Raw genomic sequence first — 22,428 nt, 5'->3', positions numbered from 1 at the left:
GAGCCCGCTGCGGGACCCAGGCCTCGGCCAACGCAGCCCGCTCCGCCCCGTCACCTTTCTAACGTGTCAATGGTCAGCGGGCAGTGGAAGGCCTCCTACTCGTAGTGCAGGCTGGGGCTGCAGACTCAGGGAGGCGACGGCGGGCCGCCTCCCCGGGACTGTTTCAGGGCCCCTATAAAACGGCTGGGCTACCCACCGTGTCATGGGTTGAAATGTGGGCCCCCCACCCCAAGAAGCAACGTGGGCAGGACTGCGTGTCCTTATGTAAAGGGGCCTCCCGAGCCCTAGGACCTCAGGACGTGACCTTATTGGGAGGCATGGGCTTTACCGGGGGGACAGTTAATCACGAGGTCCCGAGGGTGGGCCCCTGGAATCCAGCAGGACTGCGTGTCCTTATGTAAAGGGGAGAACTGGGAACAGACACGCACAGAGGGAAGGCCTCGGGCAGACACAGAGAGATGACTGCCGTCCACGGGCCGAGGACACGGGCCTGGAACGGCTCCTTCCCTCCCGGAAGGGACCGACCCTGCCCACTCCCGGCTCTTGCCCTTCCGGCCTCCAGAACGGGGGCACGAGGCGCTTCGGTTGGTTGAGCCGCCCGGCCTGTGGTACCGTGCCGGAGCAGCCCCCAGCAGAGAGGCCCCAGAAGCGTCAAGTCGACCCTTGACACACGGTCCCGGACCGGTGCGCTCTTTCCTCAGCCGACTCCGACGTTACATGCGTGCTCTGCGGCCCGAAGGAACCCACGCAAAATTACAGCCATTTAGGAACGACATCAATACAAAAGGAAACCTTAATCGCCGGCAAGCCCACCACCCACATCCATCCAAACGGTAGCAGGGTGTGCACAGGCTGCTTTTACTTTTTTATTGTGGGTCACACTTCATACATCATTGCCTGCTGGCTTTTCTCACATCAACATGCGACAGAGCGAGCTCCTCTCCGACGCCACGGTCACCATGTGCACCTGGCTGCCTCTCCCAGCCAAGCACGCTGAGGAGGCTTCCTGCACACGCCTGCTCCGCCCTGCCAAACCGGCCCCCATGCGGGGGTGCAGCTCAGGCCCGTCCCCCCTGCACCTTGCCGGCAGGGCGCCAGTCTCCATTTGTTCCTTGTTTCACATCACTTTTCGTCTAGCTGGAGTCTGCGTTTTAGTCACTAGCGAGGGAGAAATGCTTTCTTACTGTGCTTGTTTTGTTGGTCACCTGGATTCCTCTTAAGCATTGGCCAGCGGGTAACAGAGGGCACGCATTGTTGTATGAGCAACAAGAAATACTGTTGTAATTTGCAGTGACATGGATGGACCTAGAGGGTGTTACGCTACCCGAAATAAGTCAATCAGAGAAAGACAAGTATCCTATGATCTCACTGACAGGCGGAATTTGAGAAACAAGACAAGAGGACCATAGGGGAAGGGAGGGAAAAACGAAACAAGACGAAACCAGAGAGGGAGACAAACCGTTAAGAGACTCTCAACCTCAGGAAACAAACTGAGGGTTGCTGGAGGGGTGGGGGGTGGGGGGTGGGAGGGCTGGGCGGGCTGGGGGACAGGGCACTGGGGAGGGTATGTGCCATGGTGAGCGCTGTGAATTGTGTTAAGACTGATGAATCACAGAACCGTGCCCCCGAAACAAGTAAGACATTATATGTTAATGAGAAAAGAAACAGTTTTAAGGGGCGCCTGGGCGGCTCAGTCGCTGAGCGTCTGTCTGCCTTCGGCTCAGGTCGTGGTCCCAGGGTCCTGGGATCGAGCCCCGCATCCCGCATCGGGCTCCCTGCCCCGCGGGGGAGCCTGCTTCTCCCTCTCCCACTCCCCCTGCTGGTGTTCCCTCTCTCGCTGTGTCTCTCTCTGTCAAATGAATGAATGAAATCTTTAAAAAAAAAAAAAAAAAAAAATTTTTTTCTTAAAAGAACTATCGTTGTACAAGCAACAAGAAATACTGTTGTATGAGCAACAAGAAACGTCGTATGAGCAACAAGAAATGACACAGGTTTCAGCGGGATGCGCTTCCAGCTCTCTGTCTCTGCCTCCCAAACCCGGGGTTGTGAAGGTCAAGGGGCCACTGCTCATTGGGTAGGCAGGCTGCTTCCCTCACAGAAGGGACCCAACCACTTGTTCTGGAAGCCCGATCTAGGTAAAGCCAGAAGGGGAGAAAAGCAGAATCCCTCCCTTCTAAGTGAATGGCCTGGTTTGAAGTCCTGGGTGTCTAGTGTACAGCTGGTCCCACAGGGTGCTCTGAGGAGGCAGGGAGCAAGGGCACCCCAGGAAGGGAAGCTTCGGAAGGGCAGCGGTTCCCAGCCAATGCCTGGTCCTGCACCCAGACCCTGACTCAGCTGGCCCGGGGCCCAGGCACGAACATCAGTAAAAGCCAGAACCTGAGGAACGCACCCCAGGAAGGGAACGGCTGCCTCCCTCACCACTCCGGGGGCTCATCTTCTCCCTCCCAACATCCTTCCCGAGGAGGAAGCCAGTCAGAGGAGGGCTCCCCCGGGCCTTTGTCCACTCTCCTGGTAAAGCACGAAGCCCATGCCTACGCAGCTGGTGGCTGTCACCCAGGGCACCGGTCGGTCCAACGGTTCTGTCCCACCGCAGCCCGCAGCCTTCCTTCCCCTCCTCCTGCCCGTGGCTGCTGGCCCTGGCGGCGGTGGCCAGCTGGAGTCGGGATGTCCTCAGGAGCAGCAGTCCCCACGCCTGCGAGGGCCCGCCCCGCACCAAACCAGCTTTCCTTCCCACAGAGCGCCCAGTGTCTCCACAGCCCAGTGGCCACCATCACCCCAGGAAACAAGCCCCTCCGACGGAGCCGCCGGGCCTGGAGACACCGGTCCTCACCCGCATCTCTCCTAGTCTGTGCGCTCCGGAAGATAGCCCCGTGCTGGGCTGAATGGCGGCCCAGAGGATAGAGGCACGTCCTAATGCCCAGAATTTGGGGCTATGACCTGGGTTGGAGGGGCACCCGAGTGGCTCATCAGTTGGTTAAGCAACTGCCTTCGGCTCAGGTCATGATCCCAGGGTCATAGGATCGAGCCCCGCATCGGCCTCCCCGCGGGCTCCCTGCTTCTCCGCCTGCTTGTGCGCTCTTTCTCTCTCTCCTCTCTCTCTCTCTCTCTCTCTCTCTCTCTGCCAAGTAAATAGGGAAAAAATAAAAAAAATGACCTGAGTTGGAAAAAGAGTCTTTGTGGATGTAAGGAAGATAAAGCTCTCAAAATGAGCTCATCCGGGACGATGTAGGTGGGCCCTAAATCCAGGGCCTGGTGTTCTTATAAGAGACAAGAAGAGAGGACTCGGTCAGGAGGAAGAAGAGGCCACGTAACCACGGAGGCAGAGAGTGGGGTGGCAGAGAATGGAGCCAAGAACACCAAGGGCCACCCCCAGAGGCTGGGAGAAAGGCCCGGAACTGACTTTCCCTCAGTGCCTCCAGAAGAAACCAACCCTGCCGCCCTGATTTCAGAACCACGAAAGAATGAATTCCCGTCGTTTTACGCCCCCAAGTCGGTCATTTGTTACAGTGGCCATGGGAAATTCGTACATCCCCCCAAAACTGAAGGTGCTCTTTAGTTTTGCAGAAAAACTACAGGATCAGGATTGGGATGCAGCACCCGGAAGTGGGGGGCCTGTTTGTGCCTTTAACATCTTCCCAAAGGACGATCGTCTGTGATTAGACATCTGGGCTCCAGGAAATGGAGAAGGGGCTCCCCCGCTCCTATACACACCAGGCAAGCCCCCGGCCCAGGCTCGTCTTCGCAGCAGGCCGCCAGCCGGGCTGTCTTCAGCGACACCCCATTCCCAACCAGGGGAAGACGGAGGAGGGCCGGGCGAGGCTGGGGCATTCTTCCTCCACTTCCAACATCCCTTCCTGACAACCACAGGCTTCATGCCCTTGGCTTGGACATCAAGGAAACGTCCAGAATCTTGCAAAACAACAGTAAGGAGCCCTCTAGTGCTCATAACCTTCCAATCATCACCAAGTGGCTTCCCTTCAAAAGGCCGGAGCATACGGGGCTGGTGCGGGGAACAGCATCACAAGCTTCTGGAATGTGATGGAAACACGGCCACCACCGCTCACGCTGGGCAGCAGCGCGCTCAGGGAGGACAGCAGCACGCTGTGGTGTTGGGAGAAGGAAAGGGAAAGCGTACATGGGGGAAGCATCTCCCCGTCAAGCCACGAGCCGGTCACAACCACGGTAAACCCAAAGCAGTGAAGGAAAGGTGGAGAAGCGTGGCCGCGCCTAGATGACCAACGTCAAGTCCAAGTCAGAGTGAAAGAAGATACTTGCAATTTCCATCGTACACAAGAGCCGATCCCACTAATGACCAAAGAGCTCAAACACACTGAGGAACAAAAGACTAACAGCCCAACAGAAAAACGGGCAGAAAATACAAACAAGCCATTAAGCAGAATTGGAAAAGGCCCTTCGGGCTCACTCGGAATAGAGAAACACATGCCTGACAGAGGGCAAAGCCCACAGGCCGGACACCCCTCCCGCGGGCAAGGCTCTGAGGAAGCAGGGACAACGCGCTGGCCCATCTAACCCGTCTGCAGCTGCTCAGTGGTGCGGCTTCTAAGAATCCGACCCAGAGATAGCCATAAGTGATGCACAGGGACGTTCGCTGCGGCATCCTTTGTGACGACACAAGAGTGGCAACAACCCAAATGTTCCTCACGAGTGGACAGCCGACATCTACTGGCGGCGCAGCCTCCACACGGCATACCACATGGCCCACAAGGGCCCTGGCGCCACGGCGCATGGGAGCTCGCATGCGAGCAAAGGCTTCTGCCTGTGTTGGCTCGAGAAGTTCTGGGAGAGCCCTGGCCTCGATTCTTGACTTTGCCCGTGGAGGTGGAAAGCAAGGGAGCCCCAGAGGCAAGCGGTTGAAGCAGACGGCACAAAGAAGAAGGGCAGAGCATCAGGCCTAGCGGGTTCCTTGTACCCTAACAGAGGCAAACCAGCAGATGGGGGAGCTGAAGCATAAGGTCCTAGAGCTAGCTCGTGGGGCTCACAGAAGTGGCCCGTTCTGTCACCCAGCCCGTAAGTCGGGAGCGGGCAGGCGGGAAAGCACAGAGCGCGCTGTCCTGTGCTGGTCCCCCGCAGGCAGCCCCTACTCGATGCACTCCATGACATGTATCTGCAGGGTGTCCATATCAGGAGCCTGATACTGGCACTTGGGGCAACAGAAGTCAGGCGGCTCCTCGGGGGGGCTTCTCCTCTGGCTGGGCAGGGCCAGGTGAAAGGAGGGGTGAGCTGGAGAAAGAGGGGAGGCAGCAGAAAGTACTGAGACTTGATAGGACCGTGCCGTCCGACCACTGGGGTCACCAGCACTAGCTCCTCCCCTCTGCCCCCCTCCCCCCCCCCCCCCAGAGGGGGTACTACACTTGGGAGAGCAGCTCTGGTGAGTTGAGATGGCACTTTCTCTAACACCCTGCCCTCTGCAGCCCTCCTCCTACAGCTCACTCACCTGGGGTGGGGGGTAAGGGGGCCTGGGAGACCTCCACGTGCCGCTTCCTCAGATCTTCAATCCTTGGAAAAGAGAAACCACCCAATCAGCCAGTGCACATGGAGCCAGTGGAAGGACAGGGCAGGGGGAGGGGAGAGGGAGGGCCAGCTCGTAGCCCAACAGAGCAGTGCGGTCACTACCAGAGACCCGCGCGGCACCTGGCCCCACTCCTCATGGGGATGGACTCCGAGGCCCACCTGGCCGACTCCTGACAGCTGGCCTTCAGCCTGCTGTATTCCCTCTGCAGCTGCTCCAGCTGCTCCTGCAGGAACTCCTTCTTCTCCGCCAGTTGTTCCCGGGCCTGCCTCTCGGCCTGGAAGTCGGCCTTGTAGATATCCGCCTGGCAAACAAAGCCAAGACAGGGGCACGCCCACCAGCTGTTGGCCATTCATTGGACACTCCATGCTGGGGGACGAGGGAGAGCCCCGCCCTCCCAGAGCCCGTGGCACAGAGAAGGCCAGCCCCAAGTGCACTGAGAGGTCAGGGAACAGCACAGGGGGCTCCAAGAGCTTCCGAGAAGCCACCGCAAACTGACGCCAGAGACGCACCAGGCCCCGGGGCCAGCAGGCGACAGAGGAGCGCCCTCACCTGAGCCTTCAGCACCGGGACAGTCTCCATCACAATCTTGTGCTGCTCGGCCTCTTCCTTCAGCTTGTCAATCACTTCCTGTTTGGCCACCAGGGCCTCCTCGGCCTGCTGGAGCTGCTGCCTGAGATCCTCCAGCTGCATTCCCTAGACATGGGCAAGGGGGTACTGAGGGAGCTCAAGCTGGCCCGGGGTGAGCTGCTACTCCAGGTGAGAAGAACCAAAAGCAATGAAAGACGCGCCCTGGCTGGCCGGTGCCGGAGTAACGCCAACCACAGGCTGTCAGCGCGGGCAGGACACAGGAAAGGCAGAGGGTGGAGGGGACCTCTGGGGTCATGGGGCACAACTTCCCACCCAGGCCGACACTCCTTTCCCAGATTCCCCAGCCAGACAGCCTGCCTCCAGCGCTTCAAGGAACAGGGCCATACTTCCTTCTGAGGCCATCCCCTCCGTGCTGAGCTGCTCCCGCACTAACACCCCGCCCTTCCAAGTCTCCTCTGGGCACGCTCGTGTTTGACAGCATCCTCCTTAAAATGTGATCACTAGAAACTGCACCCAGTACGGGTCTGATGAGAACCAAAAGAGGACTCGCAGCCACCTTGAACAGTGCGAGAGGAGCGTTCTGGGCCTTACCTTGGCTCTGAGAAATCAGAGCCAGGAGCCAGGCTGGCAGGAGGGACTGGCCGTGGAGACAAGCATGTTCCCGGCCCACAGAGGGAGCATCCAGAGGCCCAGCCTAGTCGACTGCAGCCCACAAGCAGCACAGCCCAAGGATCCCGGTCTCCCCACATCCTGCCCTGAGCTGTCACATTGCGACGCTGGCAAAGCTCCAGGACAAGTCAAGTATCCCTCCCCAAATCCCATTCTGTCAAGTCTTCATGTAAGAACCCGAGCTCCCATAGTGGTAAATTTGGGGAAGCAGGCCCCATGCTCTTCTGTTTCTAGGCTGCAGGGAGAGGAACCAAGGCAAGTCAGTCCTAGACAGTCCCGAGTACATGCCCACCATACTCACTCGGTTTCGCTCACTGCTCACCACGCTGCTCTTGATGTGGTTGTCATACTCTTGGAAGAGCTGGTGATAGGCCACCTGCAGCTGGGCCAGCTTCCGCCTGAGGAAGAGGAGCCTTTGCTGGAGAAACAACCTTGTCCTGCTCCAGCCACAGCGTTTCTGCTTTGCAGCCCCACCCTCCTCGTTCTTGTCATGTCCACAAACCAGAAGGGGGCTTCCAGGGGGCATTTGTGCCTTAAAGGCCATCAGCGCTAAGGCAGGCTTCACTACATGGTTAGCATCCTTTTCCTTAAGACTAACACGTTTAAAAATAAGAACGTTTATAATAGGATGGGACTCTCCTGTGCTCTTCAAAAAAGTCATCTGCCTTCGCCTCAGGTCCTGATCCCAGGGTCCTGGGATTGAGTCCAGCATTGGGCTCCCTGCTCCGCGGGAAGCCTGCCTCTCCCTCTTCCCCTGCTTGTGTTCTCTCTCTCGCTCGCTCTCTCTCGCTCTCTCTCTCTCTCTCTCTCTCTGTTTCAAATAAATAAATAAATAATCTTTTTAAAATAAATAAATAAATGAAAGGAGGACTCAAAGGCATGCCAACGAAAGCAACGCAGGGTCTGGGACCGGATGCTGTCAACATGTGGAGAGCACACATTATCGGATCAAAGATGGATCGTCTAGGTGTGGTCACGCTCGGGGACCGTCCGTGGAAGGGCTCCCCGACAGCTAGAAAGTCACTGAGGGCCCTCTGGTCTCTGTCCCTCCTGCGGGCACAAAGCCACTCACTTCTCCTCCGAGGCAGCCTGGCGCTCCATGCGCAGGGCCGCCTCCACGCTCTGGCTCTGCATGCGCAGCTGGTCCACCTGCACGCTGTGCTGCTGCTGCAGCGTCTCCCGCTCGCTCTCCAGCTGCCGGGCCTGCTCGCTAGCAGCTCGGGCCCTGGCACAGGGGAAGGGGGCGGTCACGGTAGGGCCCCCAGCAGAACGGGGACGGGCCTGCCGGGGGTGCCCACAGGATCCCCGCCGCACTGAGCAGGAGGAAGGTGGAAGCCGGCGGCGGGGAGGGGGGCTGCTAGGAGCTCCGCGGTCTGCGGGGAGAGCGCGGGCACAGGAGCGGGGCATAGTTCTGAGCGTCCCGCCAACGCAGAGCCACTTCCGTGTGAGAGAGGAAGAGGCTGTCGGCTGTCAGGGCGGAAGCGCTGTTACCGGACATGGATGGGACAAGCACAGAGAGCCAGCTTGGGAGCGGCTCTTTCCCTCCCAGTCCCTGTTCTAGAAGCGGCAGGAAGGCAGCTGACCCATCTCAAGGGCTCAGCTGCAGTCCCAAATGCACACACCCGGAAGAGGAGCCTCCCACCCGCCTGGCTGGGTGACGGCAATGGCTGCCCCGCCCCCTCCCCCCCCCCCACGCCATGAGCCATACAGCCCCACAGCCCCCAGTCTCCGAACTCCGCTCTCCTATCTTCTCCCCACAGCTCCCCAGATCTCCAGGCCCAGGCTCCAGCCGTGTCATCCTGCTGGCCCAAGGCCTCGCATGGTCCCCACCGCAGGGGCGATGGTGGCCGCTTCGGGGGGGCGGGGGCCCCTGGGGATGGTCACTGGTCTCGCTGTTTCTCCGCACCCGTCCGAACACACTGAGCACATCTCCATCTGTGATCTGACGTCGTCATCACCAGATGGGACTGCCGCCTGCCCGGGGCCCTGGAACAAGGGGGAGTACCACTGCAACAGGACAGGCCCAAGGCTCAGGGGGCCTCCGCGTGTATGACGTAGGAAGCTCTTCCAGTGGCCACACCGAATGCCCTGAGGTGCAAGCAAAGCTTCTGTGTCCGAGCTGTCCAGCTCAGCATCTCCATGGCCGGCCCCCGGGGCAAGGGGCACCAAAGGACGCTGCCCACGTAAAGGTCCGCGCAGGGCCGGAACCCCCCAAAGTTGCCTCCAGCTGTTTCTTTCATGTACACAGAAAAAGACAGGCAGAAAAGACACCGATTTGTCCTAAAAAGGGTGCACGTGATTTTAGAAAGCTGGAGGCACAGAAGAGTACACGGGGGAAAACAGAAGAGGGCCACGAGCCCGGGGCCGAACGATGCCTTGCCTCACACTCTCTTTTCTAGACGGAAGCCCGTGCACACGGTCTCGCGCATCGCTGACGGCGGAGAACTCCCGCCCGCGCCCCTCCTCCCCTCCTGAGGCAGGAAGGCAGCCGGGACACCGCCCAACGCACCCTCAGCACCCACCGCACCGGCAGAGCTGCGCCCGCCTTTCTCTCTGCAGGGCAGCAGCCCGGCGGCCTGAGAGCCCAGGAAACATCTGTGCCCTCTGACCCAATCATCCCACTTACGGGAACCCCACTTTCCAGAAAAGAGCCTGACGGTTTGCCTACTGAGGGTGGTCCCTGGGCCTGGACTGTTCGCACAACAGGGTGCTTTACGCAGAGCACCTGCTTCCCGCTGGGAGGCGGGAAACCCTTTCCTGCGATCACCACAGCTGACCTCTCGCAGAGGAACCCGCCAGGGGCTCCTAAGGTGCCTCACTCTCCCCAGGTACCCGAACGGCGGCCCCCGAGGCCTTTCCCTTCCCACTCACCTGCCCTCCAAAGCCTGCCGCTCCTTGGTGGCGGCCTCCAAACGACTCTGGCTCTCTTGGAGCTCCCCCAGCAAGGATGTCACCTGGGCTTTCACAGAGGCCTTGTCCTCAGCCATCTGCTGCATGAAAAAAAGCCACTTCCTGTCAGTAACACTTTCTTGCCGGCTGCCCACCCCTGGCATCCCCAAGCCCCAGGGCGGTGGGCAGGGACTAAGACACGTCACCGGAGGGCTTCTCTCCTGCCCCCAGAACCACCGCGCTCACCTCTGGAAGCTTCCCAAGCCCCAGCCAGGCAACTGTCCCGTGACCCCACATTCCCAAACCCCTCCTCATCCCTGCAGACACAGGGGCACAGAGTCGCCTCGAGTCTCATGAGGCTGACGAGCAGGCCATGAGGACTGAGCCCAGCAGATGCTCAGGGAGGTTAGACCTAAAGATGATGGTGTCAAAATACATGCTCCCCTCCGCAAGCCAAGGCCACCAGGAGAGATGAGACGGACTGCCACTTTCCAGAAGGCCTCTCTACCAGTGACAAAATTCAAGAGTTGTCCGAATCCCCTGATGCCCGGTCTCCCTTCTCCAGCTGTCCAGACCAGGTCCCCTGCGACCTTAGGCCGCTCAAACCCAGAGTCGGTGCCTCAGTCCTTCACAGCCGGACCCCCCCCCCCCCCCCCCCCCCCCCCCGCCACAGCAACCGCTACTCCCGTACTCCACGCCCCTGTCCTGGCTTCCTGTGCACACGCACACACCACGCCCGCCACTCCTTCCCTTCTCCTCTGCATCTCCGTGCGCGGGTCTGGTCTCCAGGCCCGCCGTACCCCCGCAGGCCGACAGCTCCCAAATTCACAGCTCCACGACAGACTCTTCTCGAGAGCCCCGGCTTAGCTCTCCAGCTACCTGCCCCGTACCTCCACATCACCTATGCCTGGCAGCAGACCCCGTGGGCCAGGGCCCACTCCGGTCAGAAGCCCTCACCAGGGCTGCAATGACTTCCACCTGGGCTCCTCCTCCATTCCTGCACCTGTTCCTACAGGTTTCCTGGGTCTTCTAGAAGGAATCACAAAGTGGGGAGCTTAAGACAACAATAATGTACTGCCTCCCGGTTCTGGAGGCCAGAAGTCCGAGAGCAAGGTGTGGGCAGGGTCGGTGCCTTCTGAGGAGCCTGGGGGGAAGTATGGGCCAGCAGTCCCTGGCGCTCCTCGGCTCATAAACGCATCACCCCAATCTCCGCCTCCATCATCACATGGCCGTCTTCCCTGGGTGTCTTGGCGTCTGTTTCTCTTCTGACAAGGACAGCGATCACTGGATTTAGACCCATCCTAATCCAGTATAACCACATCTTAACTTTATTACTTCTGCAAAGACCCTCTTTCCAAATAAGATCACGTTCTGAGGTACAGGGTTTAGAATGTGGACATTTCTCTTGGGGGGACACAATTTAACCTCATAACACCACCCCCCCCCCATACTCTACAGTCTACAGGAAACCAGATAATGCCTCACACTAGCACAGCAGCCCCTACGGTCCCTGTGACACTTGGGTCAAAGCCCCAATCCTTCCACTAGCCCTACTAAGCCCACATAACCAGCCCCTACCATGACTCTCCCCGCCCACTCCTTAGCCACTTCTACACAGCTTCAGCCATCTTTGCCTCTTTGGTGTTCCCTGAAAATGACAGGCAAGTCCCTGCCTCAGGACCTTTGCACTTGCTCTCCCCTCCTCTAAAACATGCTTTCCCCAGATACCCCATATGGCTCAGCCCTTCACTGTGTTCTGGTCCTGACTGGAACGCACCTCAGTGAAGGTCTCCCCACTGAACAGCGCAAATACCCCCCACCACCTGGCCTGTCACATCAACATGTGTACTTGGGTATTTAGCTGTGCTCTCAAAACTGCATGCTTGACAGCCCCCAAAAGCCAGTTCCACCCACAGCCCTACTTCTTGTCAGCTGATGGCAAATCCATCTTCCAGCTACCAGGACAAGAACCTCAGAGTTCCTCTTGACTCCTCTGTGTGTCTCACAGCTCACATCTAACACATCAGGAAATCCTGTCAAAATATATTGATGGCACAACATATTGTGTCTATTCGATGACACCAGACAATTAATGTTAACTATTTTAGGTGTGATAGTGGTATTGAGTTGTCTTTTTTAAGCCCTTTCTTAGAGATGCACGCTGAAATATTTACAGTGTCTAGGATTTGCTTCAAATTAATGTGGGAACTCCTAGGTATCTACCCGATAACAAAAACACAGGTCCACACACAAATTTTCATAGCAGCATTAACTGGGGGCACCTGGCTGGCTCAGTCGGAGAGGTATGTGAATCTTGATCTTGGGGTCATGAGTTCGAGCCCCACACTGGGTGTAGAGATTACTTAAATAAATTAAACTTAAAAAAAAAGAAATACATAGCAGCATTACTCACAACAGCTGAAGAGTGTTGAAATGACCTAAGTGTCCATCAACTGATGAACAGATAAGTGAAATGCGCTACTTCCATACACCGGACTATCACTCAGCCGTAAAAGGGAATGACGTGCTCATACATGCTACAACATGGATGAACCTCAAAAATATGTATGCTGGGTGAGAGAAGCCAGATGTGAGGGGCACATATTGTATGATTCCATTTGTATGAAATGTCCAGAAGAGGCAAACCCAAAGACAGAAAGCAGACTGGAGAGTGCCAGGGGCTGAGGGAGAGGATGCAGAGTGATGACTAATGGGGATGGGGTTTCTTGGGGGGGGGGAGTGAAAATGTTTTGGAACCAGAGAGTGGCAATGGTTACACAAGTCTATGAATATACTAAAAAGCCATGGATACTGTAAAAGGGTGAATTTTAAAGTATGTGAATTTTATCTCAAGTAAAGCTGTTAAAAAACTTCCAGCCTATGGTTCTACTGGCTTCTCCAGTGATGGGCACTTGCACTGTGCCCAGGTTTTGGCGCCGGTTAACGAAGAAGAGCTGCTCTTAGATGCGCACCTGCGGTGAGGCTGCTGAGTCGGGCGCAACCCGAATTTGCAACCTGAAGAAAAAAACGCTGAATAGTTTTTCAAAGTAGTGGCACCAACTGACACTGCCACCAGCAACCTGAAGCCATGTCCACTCTGACACCCACTGCTGTTGGACTTGTCAGCTGTGCGACCAGCATCCCATCACACGAGCCAGGGCAAGTGGAGAGGAGCCCCCAGGGCCGCACGGACAGATGCTCTGAAGGCATTTAGCAAAGAGCACTGAGTCTACCTGTTCAAGATTGGGATGGGTTGAATGGTGGCCCCCAAAAGATATGTCCACATCCTAACCCCCAGTACCTGTGGATGTGGATGGGACCTGATGTGGAGACAGGAGCTTTGCAGATGCAATCAAGTTATGATCAAGTCATGCTAGAAGAGGAGGCAGTAGGCGATCCAATGACTGTGGAGAACTACAAACGAAATCAGCACAAAATGACTTTGACTCCATCCAAACCCCTGCACTCGGCGACCTGACCAAACTTAAACACAGCTTCTAGCGGCGAAGGGCCGCATCCTGGGAGACCCAGCCACCCATTGGCATGCCTACCTAGGAAAGTTCAATGCTGCCAAATTTGTTCCAGCCAACACTGGAACACTGTTCCTGCCTCCCTTCCTTAGAGCATTTGGTAAGAGGGTTCCCAATTGTGAACCCTTCCTCTATCCCTTTGAAATGTCCATGTACCTCCTACAACCCAGGAGTCTTTCTCAAGGACCTGAGAACCATTCCCTTGAACAGGAATCCTCATGAAGACTCGGGCCTCAGAATCCCAGTCCCTCTGCAGGAGAGAAGGCTAACTTCCCTAACTGCCAGCTCGCCTCCCGCATTTACACTGACAGACCCTTTGTGAGTTTTCGCTTGAGCCCCTCCTCCTCCTCCTCCTCCCTCCCTCTGGAAAATTCCAGGCACCTCTGCAAGTCACAGTGGAGCTCCGCTCCTTCCCCTGCTGTCAGTAATTTTACCAAATAAAACCTCTTTTCACCGCTTTAACTAACATCCAGCTGTATTTCTCTTTGACACTGGTGTCTTTGTAAGAGGAGGAGAGACATACAGACACGCAGGGAAGTGATGAGACAACGGAGAGGGGCATGGAGTGATTCGTCTACAAGCCAAAGGAGGCCAAGGACCCCGGGCCCAACCCGAGGCTGGGAAAGCAGCCTGGAACAGGTTCTCCCACAGACCCTCCAGAATGCACCAACCCTGCCCATCTCCTGCTCTTGGACTTCTGGCCTCCAGAACTGGGAGACAATACATTTCTCTTTCTTCCAGCCACCCAGTGTTGTGGTCCCTTGTCATGGCCGCCCCAGGAACCTGGCACACTCATCCCCGAGCGCCCTGGCAGGCAGTCTGTGCTCACAGTGGGACTCCTGGCAGGGCCTGGGCCACACCTCTCAGCTTCACGTCCCAGGGTGGGGGGTGGGGGCGGTGCAGGTGCAGAGACTGAGTTTCCAAGCTCAGCCCCGCGGGAGCTCCAGGCCGATGGGACCGACCCTGCACTGAAGTCCCCGGACAGCGCCGCTCAGGGAAGCTTCCCTGGTGGCCGTGCCTGGTGCGGGTTGTCACATAAGGCTGCAGGAGAAAAGGCACTGCCGCACGCCTCCACCGGCAAGGGACTTGGAAGCTCACGCCTGGTCTCCCCTGGATCCCGCCCTACACTCCTCGCCTTGCTGATTCCCACCTGGGCGCTTCCACTGTAATTGACCATAACAGCCGTAACCGGGAGCCGTTGTACGGCTCTTCTGAGTTCTGCGAGCCCTCCTAGTGAAGCACTGAGCCTGAGGGTGCTCTCTGGGAGCCCTGACCACACGTTCCCTCGGGGAACACTGGCATCCCTGTGGTCTCCAGAACCCCCTAGCTCCCCAGCTCCTGGGGAAGGGCCCATCCAGCCCCTCTGGCTACCTGCTGGCATCTCTTCAGATGTTCCACCTCCTGCAGGGCCTGCTCCCTCTGCCTCCTCAGGTCGAGCTTCTCCAGGTTCAGTCTCTCTACCAGTTTCCTGGCTTCCTGGAACTTCTGCATGAGGAACTCCTTCTCCTTCCTCTGGCTGCCCTGGAAATGCTGTAGCTCCTCGCAGCGCTCCCGAAGCATCTGGTTGCTCTGCCGGATGGCATCTGGGGGCAGAGGAGATGGCCGAGAGCTGAGACTTGGCAGGGGGCCTCCCAACCCCACCCCGGGCCTATCACGGCGCCAACCCGCCTGTGCGGGCTCGCATGCGGAGATGGCTTTGAAACACCTCCTCTTACTTTGCGTAACACTTTCAAAACTATTTATGCTACTGATAAAGCCCCTAAATTTCTCCAAAGAGATACCAAACACATCAGCTTCACTTAAAAGTGTGTGCCAAAGGCCACTTTCTCTGTAAGTTCCTCAAACTCATTTGTATTCTGGCCACAGGTCAAAGATGCGCCTGCCTGCGCCCCGGGGCGCAAAGTCATTATCTTCAGAATCAAGAAACCCGAAGCTACCTGCACACTCAGGGAAGGCCACCAGGGCAGAGTGCCCTGTGGCATGGCTGGCTGCAGCCTGGGAGGCCCAGAAGGCTTCAAGTGGCCCAGTGACTGGCCTCCCTGAGCCTCAGCGTCCTCATCTGCATGTTCAATGGGGATAACCACAGCCACCTCACAGGATCTGGGCACAGTGAGTGGTCACAAAAGGCTGAAGGGCGAGCATGTGCCAAGGCCAGGCAGTCAGCAGAGGCTGAGGAAAGAAGAGCCCCACACCCAGGGACACCCCAGGCAGCAGCAGAACATGGAGGGGTGACAAAACTGCTCGGTGACACACGAAGGTTCTCACAACTACAGAACTCTGTAAGATTGCAATGGGCAGTAGCTTCACGTCACTCTCTGGTCAAAACCCTGACGACGGAGCATTCTTTTACTAGAACCGCACTGGCTTCTGAGCCCAGCTCCATAGACTCGTTCTGCACTCTACTGTCCCCATGTGACTCCTCCCCTGCAGGGGAGCAAAGCTGAGTGTGGCCCTTCTACAGGGGCCCCCTGCCTCAGGCACACTTCCCTCAACCACCTCCACCCTCCACCTGTTGCAGTCCTGCCCAGCCCCCCACCTAAGCCTCAACTCATATGCAACTTCCCTTTCTATTGAGATAAAATTCACATCACATCAAATTTATCATTTCAACTAATTTAAAGTACACGGTCATTCAGTAGTTTCTGTGTATTCACAAAGCTATGCACCCATCACCTCTAGCTAGTTCCAGAACATTTCCATCATCCCCCCCAAAAGAAACCTGAACCCACTTGCAATCACTTTCCCAACACCCTCAGCCTCTGGCATCCACTCATCTGTTTCTCTCTCTGGATCCACCTCTCCTGGACATGTCACATAAATGGACTCCTACCCTAGGTACACACAACCTCTTCCATGACGTTTTCCCCCCAAACATTCCAAGCAAAGTCTATGTCCTCTCCCCTGCGCCCTCCTCCTTAGGCACAATCCTGAGCATCGCTGGGGGCAGACACCTTCAGTGCCCCGGGAGTCTGACCCAGGGCCGGACACACAGCAGCCATCTGATGGAGATGTCCAGCGCCAACACTGTGAGGAGCCAGCATGCCTCACGCAGCACAGGTGGAGGGTACAGCTTCAAGGTCTCCACCTGCCACTAAAGCCCGAGCTCCCTGGGCGGGAAGCTGGTGGTGCCGTGATCCCTCTACAAGCCAGGCTGCCCACACTCTTGCCCCCAAGTCCCTCTTGCCAGAGCACCCTCCTGGGGACCAGCAGAGGCCACACACATAGTTGTGGAAGGTGAGCTGTCTCCCCACCCCCAAACTGCCAGCTCTATGTGACCCCAACACAGCAGGACATTTGACAACATTAGGGACAGTGCTGGCTAGCGTAACTGGAAGAGTGCTATTGCCATCTAGTGGGTAGAGGCCAGGGATGCTGCTCAACACCATGCAGTGGCCAGGACAGCCCCTAGATGTCTAAGCATGATTACAAGGCCAGAGAGGGCGGGCCAGGGTGCTGTCACACGCAGGGTGGGCACAAATGTGCGCCAGCCAAGGGCAGCCAACCACCTGAGAGGCATGGAGCAGGCCACTGGGAGCTGAAGAAGCTGCCCCCCTCCCCATACAAGTGAGGACATGGCAGGTGAGTGGGTGGAGGTCGTGGTGAAGACAGAAATGGGATGGTTCTGGGAGCCACCCGCCTGGCCACGCTCACACCTGCACCACAGGCACCAGAAACCGACCCCCCCCTTTCCGAAAGCAGCCCTTCCCCCACAGATCCGTCGCAGGGCAGGTCACGCCCCCCCCTTCCCAGGAGCCGCAGGGCCTCTCCCAAAATAGCCAGCCCCTCCCAGGATAGCCGGCTGCTTAAGGACGGATCAGGATGGAGACAGAAAAGCCCCACCACAGGTGGCCTGACTTGGGACAACTCAGAAGGGTCACTCCAGCTCCAGAGCAACCTGCAGGGCCGGCCTGCACTACAGTCCAGCTTCTCCCTGGCCCGCTGCCACTGCTCCCTGTCCTCCCCTTCCCTGTCCCTTTCCTTCCCCCAGGGTCGGTCCTGACAGAACTCGAAATAAACTTCCCGCACGTCAATCTATACCATTTCCAGGGAATCCCACCTGAAACAAAAAGGGAGGGTGGCCTCACACCCGTCAGAATGGCTAAAATTAACACGTCAGGGAACGACAGATGTTGGCGGGGATGCAGAGAAAGGGGAACCCTCCTACACTGTTGGTGGGAATGCAAGCTGGTGCAGCCCCTCTGGAAAACAGTATGGAGGTTCCTCAAACAGTTGAAATTAGAGCTACCATTCGATCCAGCCATTGCACTACTGGGCATTTACCCCAAAGATACAAATGTAGGGACCCAAAGGGGTACGTGCACCCCAATGTTTATAGCAGCAATGTCCACAATAGCCAAACTGTGGAAAGAGCCAAGACGTCCATCGACACATGAATGGATAAAGAAGAGGTGGTATATATACACAATGGAATATCATGCAGCCATCAAAAGGAATGAGATCTTGCCATTTGCAACGACGTGGATGGAACTGGAGGGTGTTATGCTGAGTGAAATAAGTCAATCAGAGAAAGACATGTATCATATGACCTCACTGATATGAGGAATTCTTAATCTCAGGAACAAACTGAGGGTTGCTGGAGTGGTGGGGGGTGGGAGGGATGGGATGGCTGGGTGATAGACATTGGGGAGGGTATGTGCTACGGTGAGCGCTGTGAATTGTGTAAGACTGTTGAATCACAGATCTGTACTTCTGAAACAAATAATGCAACATATTTTAAGAAAAAAGAAAAAGAAGAAGATAGCAGGAGAGGAAGAATGAAGGGGAGTAAGTCAGAGGGGGAGACGAACCAGGAGAGATGATGGACTCTGAAAAACAAACTGAGGTTTCTAGAGGGGAGGAGGGGAGGAGGATGGGTTAGCCTGGTGATGGGTATTAAAGAGTGCACATTCTGCATGGAGCACTGGGTGTTATGAACAAACAATGAATCATGGAACACTACACCAAAACAAATTATGTAATATATGGTGATTAACATAACAATAAAAAATTTTTTAAAAAAAAAGGGAGGGTGGCTTTGAATCACTAGCTGGCTCTCAGGTGCACCGCCACCCCAGACCCAGTAAAAACAGAGGCACAGATGAGTGGAAGAAGCCTCCCCCACCAACAGGGCTGGGACCGCTGACGTTTTGCTCAGCACACCTGCTGCCCTCCTCACCTCGGAGCTCTTGATTCTCCTCCAGACAGCGCTGGAGGCTCTCAGGAGTACCCTGCTCAGAAGGCAGGTGGAGCATGGCTGGCTTCCCCAGAGAAGACTCTTCACCCAGCACGTCCTGGTCCCCTGCCGGGCCGCCACTGGGCTGCACCATCTCACACGGCTGACTCTTCCAGGGGGGCCTGCTCATCCAACAAGTCAGGGTCTGGAAGAGAAAGGCAGTGGACTTGTCACACGAGACCCTCGCAGAATTCCCTTACCTTGCAGGACAAGGAGTGTGGTCTGTGCAGCAGTTCCGGGGCCACGCTTTAAGCAGAATGCTGAGCACTTTATCAAGTGTAACAGGAAGCTAAAACAGGCTTTTCAATCTACAAGGCGGCATATCCTCCCGTTACAAAGGGAGTTGCAGGCCCACACGTGGGGTCAGAAAGGCCATGGTTCAGCACTTGTTATAAACTCTGCCTAGGACCTATCTCCAGGCTGTAAACTGAAGTTAAGAATTTCACAAGAGAGGGGAAATTACGGGATTATTTTTGTAGGGAGGTGCCAGCGTGCTGTGACTCCTACCTGCTACCTACACCTCCAAGCAGGGGTGAAGATGGTGGCCCCTTACCTCGTGCAGTCCGCTGAGTGATGACCCCAGCAAGATATGTCCACGTCCTGACCCCCATAACCAGTGAATGTGATCTTATATGGAAAAAGGATTTTTTTGAAGGTGTAAGTAAGTGAAGGATCTTGAGATGAGATCATCCTGGATCAGAGTGGCCTTAAATCCAATGACAAGTGTCCTTTTTTTAAAAGATTTTATTTATTTATTCGACAGAGACAGCGAGAGAGGAAACACAAGCAGGGGGAACAGGAGAAGGAGAAGCAGACTTCCTGTGGAGCAAGGAGACCGATGCGGGGCTCGATCCCAGGACCCCGGGATCATGACCTAAGCCGAAGGCAGACGCTTAACCACTGAGCCACCCAGGTGCCCCCAATGACAAGGGTCCTTATAAGAGACAAGAGAAACAGACACAGAGAAGACCACGTGATGACAGAGACTAGAATGACATAGCCACAAGCCAAGGAAGGCCTGGAGCCACCAGCAGCTGGAAGAGGCAGGAAGGATGCTCCCCTAGAGCCTGCAGAGGGAACGAGGCCCTGAAGACACCTTGATTTTAGACTTCTGGCCTCCAGAGCTGGGAGAGGATAAAGGTCTATTGTCTTAGCCACTCAGCTTGTGGTCATCTGTCACAGAAGCTCTAGGAAATTAATCCACCTAGTTAAGAAGGGCTTCAAGGACACCACTCAGAACCTGGTAAGTGTTCACTGGAACTGAGGGCCTGAAGGGGATACCTAGTATCTGACATGTGCTGAGGAATCTGAAAGTGGGAGGTGGGCTTGCAGCCTAAGACAGCAGGGCAGAGAGACAGGCAGAGCTGTTTGCGTTCTCTTATGAGCTACAGAAGTCGGCCATGTGCGACAGCACTACCTGGAGCCCTTTGAAATTCTGCCCAAGAAGACTCACTGCCTGGAGGAGGAGGCCGATCCCAATACAAGCTTGCAGGAGCAGGCCTGAGCTGAGAGAGGACAGCTTTAACGCTGAATAAACTGTTAATGCTCCACTGAATGCCCCCACGAACCCGTCAGCAGTACCTGATGAGCCACTGATCCTTCCCTGAGCTTCCAGAAAAGCCCACTCTTCTGGTTCTCCTCCCACCTCACTAGCTGCTCCTGTTCAGATCTTTTCACTCGATCCTCCTCACCAACCCACCCCACAATGTTGTGGTGCCCCAGGGCTCTGTTCTGGGGTCTCTTCTCTACCTACAGTCACTCCAGTACAGAGTTTGTTCAGCCTCAGAGCTTTAACCCCCGTCCTCATGCTGATGACGCCCCAAATCAGACCTCTTTCCTGAACTCCAGACACATAGCAAACTCAACATCTCCACTTGCATATCTGGTAGTGCTCTCAAAACTAACCTTAAAATTGCACTCCCGACCAAAAGCCAGTTCCACCCACAGCCCTCCTTATTGTCAGCTGATGTCCAGCTACTGTGACAAAAACCTCAGAGTCCCTCTTGACTCCTATGTCTCACAGCTCATATCTAATGCGTCAGGAAATCCTGTCGTAATGTATCCCAGAATCTATCTGATGACACTAAGCAATTAATGTTAACTGTTTTAAGTGTGATAGTGGTGTTGTGGTTGTTTCTTAATCCTTTCTTAGAGATGCATGCTCAAATATTTACAGGTGAAATGATACGGCGTCAGGAATTTGCTTCAAAATAACGTGGGAACTCCTAGGTATCTATCTGAGAGAAACAAAAGCACATGTGCACACAGAAACGCTCAGAGCAACATTATTCACAGCAGCCAAAGCGTGGAAATGACCCAAATGTCCATCAACTGATAAGTAAACAAAATCTAGTACGTTCACATGCTACAAGATGGGACCAGTCTTGCAAACATAACGCTAAAAGAAAAAAGCAACTCACAAAAGACCACATACTGTATGATTCCATGTATATGAAACGTCCAGAAGAGGCAAATCCATAGAGACAGAAAGATTGGTGGATGCTTAAGAGCTGGGAGAGATGGGGTAATGGGGTGATAGCTAAGGAGGCAAGTGGTTTTTTGGAGTCATGACAATGTTCTGGAATGAGAGAGCGGTGATGGCTGCACAACTCTGAATATACTAAAAGCCAGTGAACTGTATACTTTAAATGGGTGAACTGTATGGTATGAGAATTATATCAAAATAAAGCTGTTATTGAAAATAATAAAGGAAGAGGATTGTGAGAGCTATAAATTAAACAAAATTGGCCATGAGTTGACAACTGTCAAAGCTGGGCAGTGAGGGACATGGGATTTTATTATGCTATTCTTTCTACTTTTGTACCTCTTTGAAATTTTTCACAACAAAATGCTCAAAGCACCACTCATCTGGATTACTGCAATAACCTCCTAACAGGTCACCCTGCTCCTACCCTTGTCCCCTATAGTTTGTTCTTCCCACAGGGACCAGATCACCCTAAAAGGTAATTTCGATCATGTCCGTCCTCTACACTGTTCCCTACCACAGTTCCTCACTGCCCTGCGCGTAAAAGCCAAAGGCCCTAAAACGGCATATGCAAAGCCATGAACTATCTGGCCCCTCACTGCTTCCTCTCCAAGTATTCTCCCCTCACTCACTCTGCTCCAGCTATAGTGGCCTCCTCGCTGTTCCTCGAACATGCCAGGATGGCTCATCCATCCTCGAGTCACAGAAACGATTTGAGGTCGGGTAGACATTAATCGTTTTTGCAGAGTGAGCAAACTGAGGCACATGAAGTGAGATACGTAGCTGCCAAACTATATTTGGGGCCTTTTTCAAAGAATTTAGCAACCTCGAATGCAGTCAAGTTTGATGAACAGAAAATGTCTCTGAACTAGAAGAGTCATCCACGAAGCAGGGGTGTGGTCAGACTCCACTGCGGCGGCGGAGAGGAAGAGGTGGAAGCAGTCCCGCTCGCCGCCAAGGTAACCCGCCTCCTGCATCGGGCCGCCTTGGCCGGTGCTCTGTAAGCAGGCGGCAGAAATGGGCCACGGCCCAACAGGAGGGGGAAGCCTGGACGTCCGGGGGGAGTCTCGGAGGAAGCGGGACGCCCACCAATAGTACCCCGTCTTCGGGAAGATGACCACACCTGTCAGCAGAGTCGGTCCGACGTGAGAAGGGCAGGAACGGCGAGCCGCGACCACTCCTCGGGCCCTGGCGCTCCGAGAAAGTCCGGGTTCTGCGGTCACCCTTCCCTTCTCCCGCTGCCGAAACTCACACTTCCGGCTTCCGGTGTCGTAGCTGTGGGATCCGGAAATAAAACACGCAAGTCCCGCCCCCACTCGGGACCCCGCAGAGGTGTGCCAGAGGCTGTTCCAGAGTGGAACCCGAGTCCGCCAGCCTTGGCCGGCCCACAGGACGTTCCTAGTGATATGCAGCACCTGCTACTTTTTGGGGAGTCGCGACCCACTCTCCCCGTCGTTTCTCGGGTGTTGGGCCGCCCCGCCCCCGCCAGGGGAGGAGCTAA

The 22,428-nt window shown here is 55.7% G+C and overlaps 1 protein-coding gene across 3 annotated transcripts; it reads right to left on the bottom strand.

Moving 5' to 3' along the window:
• Nucleotides 1-853: 853 nt before the first annotated feature.
• IKBKG (inhibitor of nuclear factor kappa B kinase regulatory subunit gamma) lies at nt 854-22,332 on the bottom strand. Of its 3 annotated transcripts, none has more exons than XM_025862862.2 (10): nt 22,051-22,332; nt 18,386-18,587; nt 14,581-14,792; nt 9,662-9,780; nt 7,863-8,015; nt 7,092-7,188; nt 6,083-6,226; nt 5,692-5,834; nt 5,456-5,517; nt 854-5,241 (listed from the first exon to the last, which is right to left on the bottom strand). In XM_025862862.2, the coding sequence occupies exons 2-10, from the start codon at nt 18,570-18,572 to the stop codon at nt 5,099-5,101; spliced, it is 1,260 nt and encodes a 419-aa protein (XP_025718647.1). In that variant the 5' UTR covers nt 18,573-18,587; nt 22,051-22,332; the 3' UTR covers nt 854-5,098. The 3 variants fall into 3 exon arrangements, with proteins under 3 accessions (XP_025718647.1, XP_025718645.1, XP_025718646.1); XM_025862860.2 differs by lacking the exon at nt 22,051-22,332 and adding an exon at nt 21,560-22,044; XM_025862861.2 differs by lacking the exon at nt 22,051-22,332 and adding an exon at nt 21,560-22,044 and having other exon boundaries at nt 9,662-9,777.
• Between the last annotated feature and the right edge of the window lie 96 nt (nt 22,333-22,428).

The sequence above is a fragment of the Callorhinus ursinus genome, unplaced genomic scaffold, assembly GCF_003265705.2.
Source record: "Callorhinus ursinus isolate GAN/ISIS: 27379988/994484 unplaced genomic scaffold, GSC_fseal_2.0 scaffold112, whole genome shotgun sequence".
NCBI lineage: Eukaryota > Metazoa > Chordata > Mammalia > Carnivora > Otariidae > Callorhinus > Callorhinus ursinus.
The sequence above is the reverse complement of the archived record's forward strand: the minus strand, read 5'-3'. Positions and strand labels throughout refer to the sequence as shown.

Coding starts and splice junctions, on each gene's coding strand:
- IKBKG (XM_025862860.2), bottom strand. CDS start 21,694: ATGTGCCTCAGTTTGCTCACTCTGCAAAAACGATTAATGTCTACCCGA. Junction 14,793..18,385: donor GGAGAATCAAGAGCTCCGAG/GTGAGGAGGGCA, acceptor CTCTGCCCCCAG/ATGCCATCCGGCAGAGCAAC. Junction 5,242..5,455: donor CCCCTTACCCCCCACCCCAG/GTGAGTGAGCTG, acceptor CTCTTTCTCCAG/CTCACCCCTCCTTTCACCTG.